Source organism: Pterocles gutturalis, unplaced genomic scaffold, assembly GCF_000699245.1.
Source record: "Pterocles gutturalis isolate BGI_N339 unplaced genomic scaffold, ASM69924v1 scaffold10688, whole genome shotgun sequence".
Taxonomy (NCBI): domain Eukaryota; kingdom Metazoa; phylum Chordata; class Aves; order Pterocliformes; family Pteroclidae; genus Pterocles; species Pterocles gutturalis.
In genome coordinates, this window is record NW_010118069.1 from 316 (window position 1) to 2,165 (window position 1,850).

At 60.1% G+C, this 1,850-nt stretch overlaps 1 protein-coding gene across 2 annotated transcripts in view; it reads right to left on the minus strand.

The window, feature by feature from the left end:
* Positions 1-381: 381 nt before the first annotated feature.
* The window catches only part of ARHGDIG (Rho GDP dissociation inhibitor (GDI) gamma), a 2,473-nt gene continuing 1,004 nt past the window's right edge, over positions 382-1,850 (minus strand). The window contains exons 3-5 of one of the 2 annotated variants that reach the window (XM_010076055.1): positions 1,567-1,643; positions 1,327-1,390; positions 382-989 (exon numbers count right to left, since the gene is read on the minus strand). In XM_010076055.1, the coding sequence (XP_010074357.1) occupies positions 790-989; positions 1,327-1,390; positions 1,567-1,643 (341 nt within the window). In that variant the 3' untranslated portion in view covers positions 382-789. The remainder of the gene's footprint in view (positions 990-1,326; positions 1,391-1,566; positions 1,644-1,850) is intronic. The other variant, XM_010076056.1, reaches the window with a different exon arrangement.

Below are 1,850 nucleotides of genomic sequence, written 5' to 3' on the forward strand. Positions count from 1 at the left end.
TCCACGCCGGCAGGGCCAGGGGTCCCGCCAGGCCGGGTCTCAGGGCACTGGGAGGGCGTCCGGGCGTCACCTGGGACGTCACACCACTCTCCCCTCCGGAGATGTCCTGTCTGGGGTGAGGAACAGACCAGCAGCAAAGCGGGAAGTTGTGACTCTTTCCTAATAACCCATGAGGGGCGTGACCAAGAGGAGCCGTGCCAAGGACCAGGGGGAGGTGGGGGGCATTTAAAAAGTGTAACAGGGGCAGGGCCCCCTCCCTAGAGGATACGTGTTACACGTTAAGGCATCATGGTTACAGGGAACATCCACAAATGAAGCTGCCGCTGCTCCCGGGACACGGAAGCAGGCCAGGTGTGATTTCAGCCAACGAAGGGGTTCGGGAGCTGCCTGGCATCAGAGCTCTGCAGCTACGGGGAGGCAGGAGCTGCCCCGAGCTGTGCGCAGGAAGCCAAGCGCAGGGTCCTGCACAGAACACGGAGTCTCTCCCCTCCAGCACCCACCGGATGAAGGAAGGTGAGGAGCAGCGCAGGGCCTGGCGAGGGAGCGAGCGCTCCCGCTCTGCGCCGGGGCAGCACGGCCTGGGACGGGCAGCTGCAGACCTGATGCAGGCAGCAGGGTCTGGTCAATGCACTCGGTGATGCTCTGGGAAGGGGGCACGTTACAAAACTGAGCTCTCTGGTCAAATCATAAAGGGGAGTGAAGGGTCAGAGGGTTCCAATGTCAGCACTTTGGTACGGGGGGGGATTTCTACGGTAATTCACGCTCTCTGGGGTTTGGCCTCGGGAAGGGCTAGTCCTTCCAATCCTTCTTGATGGTCAGGTTCCACTCCCAGGACAGGTGGTCAGTCTTATCATCGTCTGTGAACTTGGATTTGACGTTGTAGCTGCCCCGGGCCAGCATGCCCTTAGGGGCTTCTTCCATGGGGGTCAGAAACTCGTACTCCTCTGCTCGGGGGCCGTAGCTCCCAACCATGTATTCGGTCTTGTCAACTAGAGGAAGAAAAGAGGCGTAAGGAGGCTGTGTGAGAGCCTCCCCCGCACTCGGGGCAAGGCTGAAGCAAGCGAAAGGCCTGTCACTGCTACAGCAATCCCCCGAGTAGCTGTGAGAACAAGAACGGCACCTGCACCCACAGCCCCCTTCACTCCAGGAACAGCTCCTCATGCCAGGAGCGACCCCCCGCGCCAGCAGTGCTGTCAGCAGTGATCTCCGGCAGGGACTGCACATCCGCACAGCCAGCAGCCTCCACAGCGGGCAAGCCCCCATCACCACGGGGAAGGAGCAGAAAGCGCTCGCACGAAGCAGTAACCGGGTCAGAGAAGCACTTACTTTTCACGCCTTTCCGGAATGTGTGCTGAATATACTTCAACCCCGACACGATCTCCCTGTTAACCTGCAGAGACACAAGCAGGGCCTGGAGAAGCTGCCTCCCGGACATGCTGCCCACCCCCCACAGCAGGAGGCAATTTCCTCCCCCCAAGCACCTCCCAGAGCTCAGCACTCCCTGTGCTGGGATTGCAGCCATCCCGTGTTCCAACTGTTCTCCCGTTTTCCGATCCGAGTTCTTACCCTAAAGGAGATTTTTATCCGGTATTCCACCCCCTCCTTCAGCACAAACGCTTGCTTCTTGTAGCTCTCCAGGTCACCTGCAAGGAAGGGAGAGGGTTGCTCGAGTCCCTTTGTGTTGTGCTCTGGGGTTAATTTACGTTGCGGGAGTATCGGGACGGTATCTGCAGCCGCAGGGGATGGCCCGTGCAGCCTGGTGGCATGCAGTTCACCCTCCCTGCTGCAGCACCCGAGGCAGGCAGCGACGCCCTGCAAAAGGACGCTGCAGCGCAGACACACAGCGAATT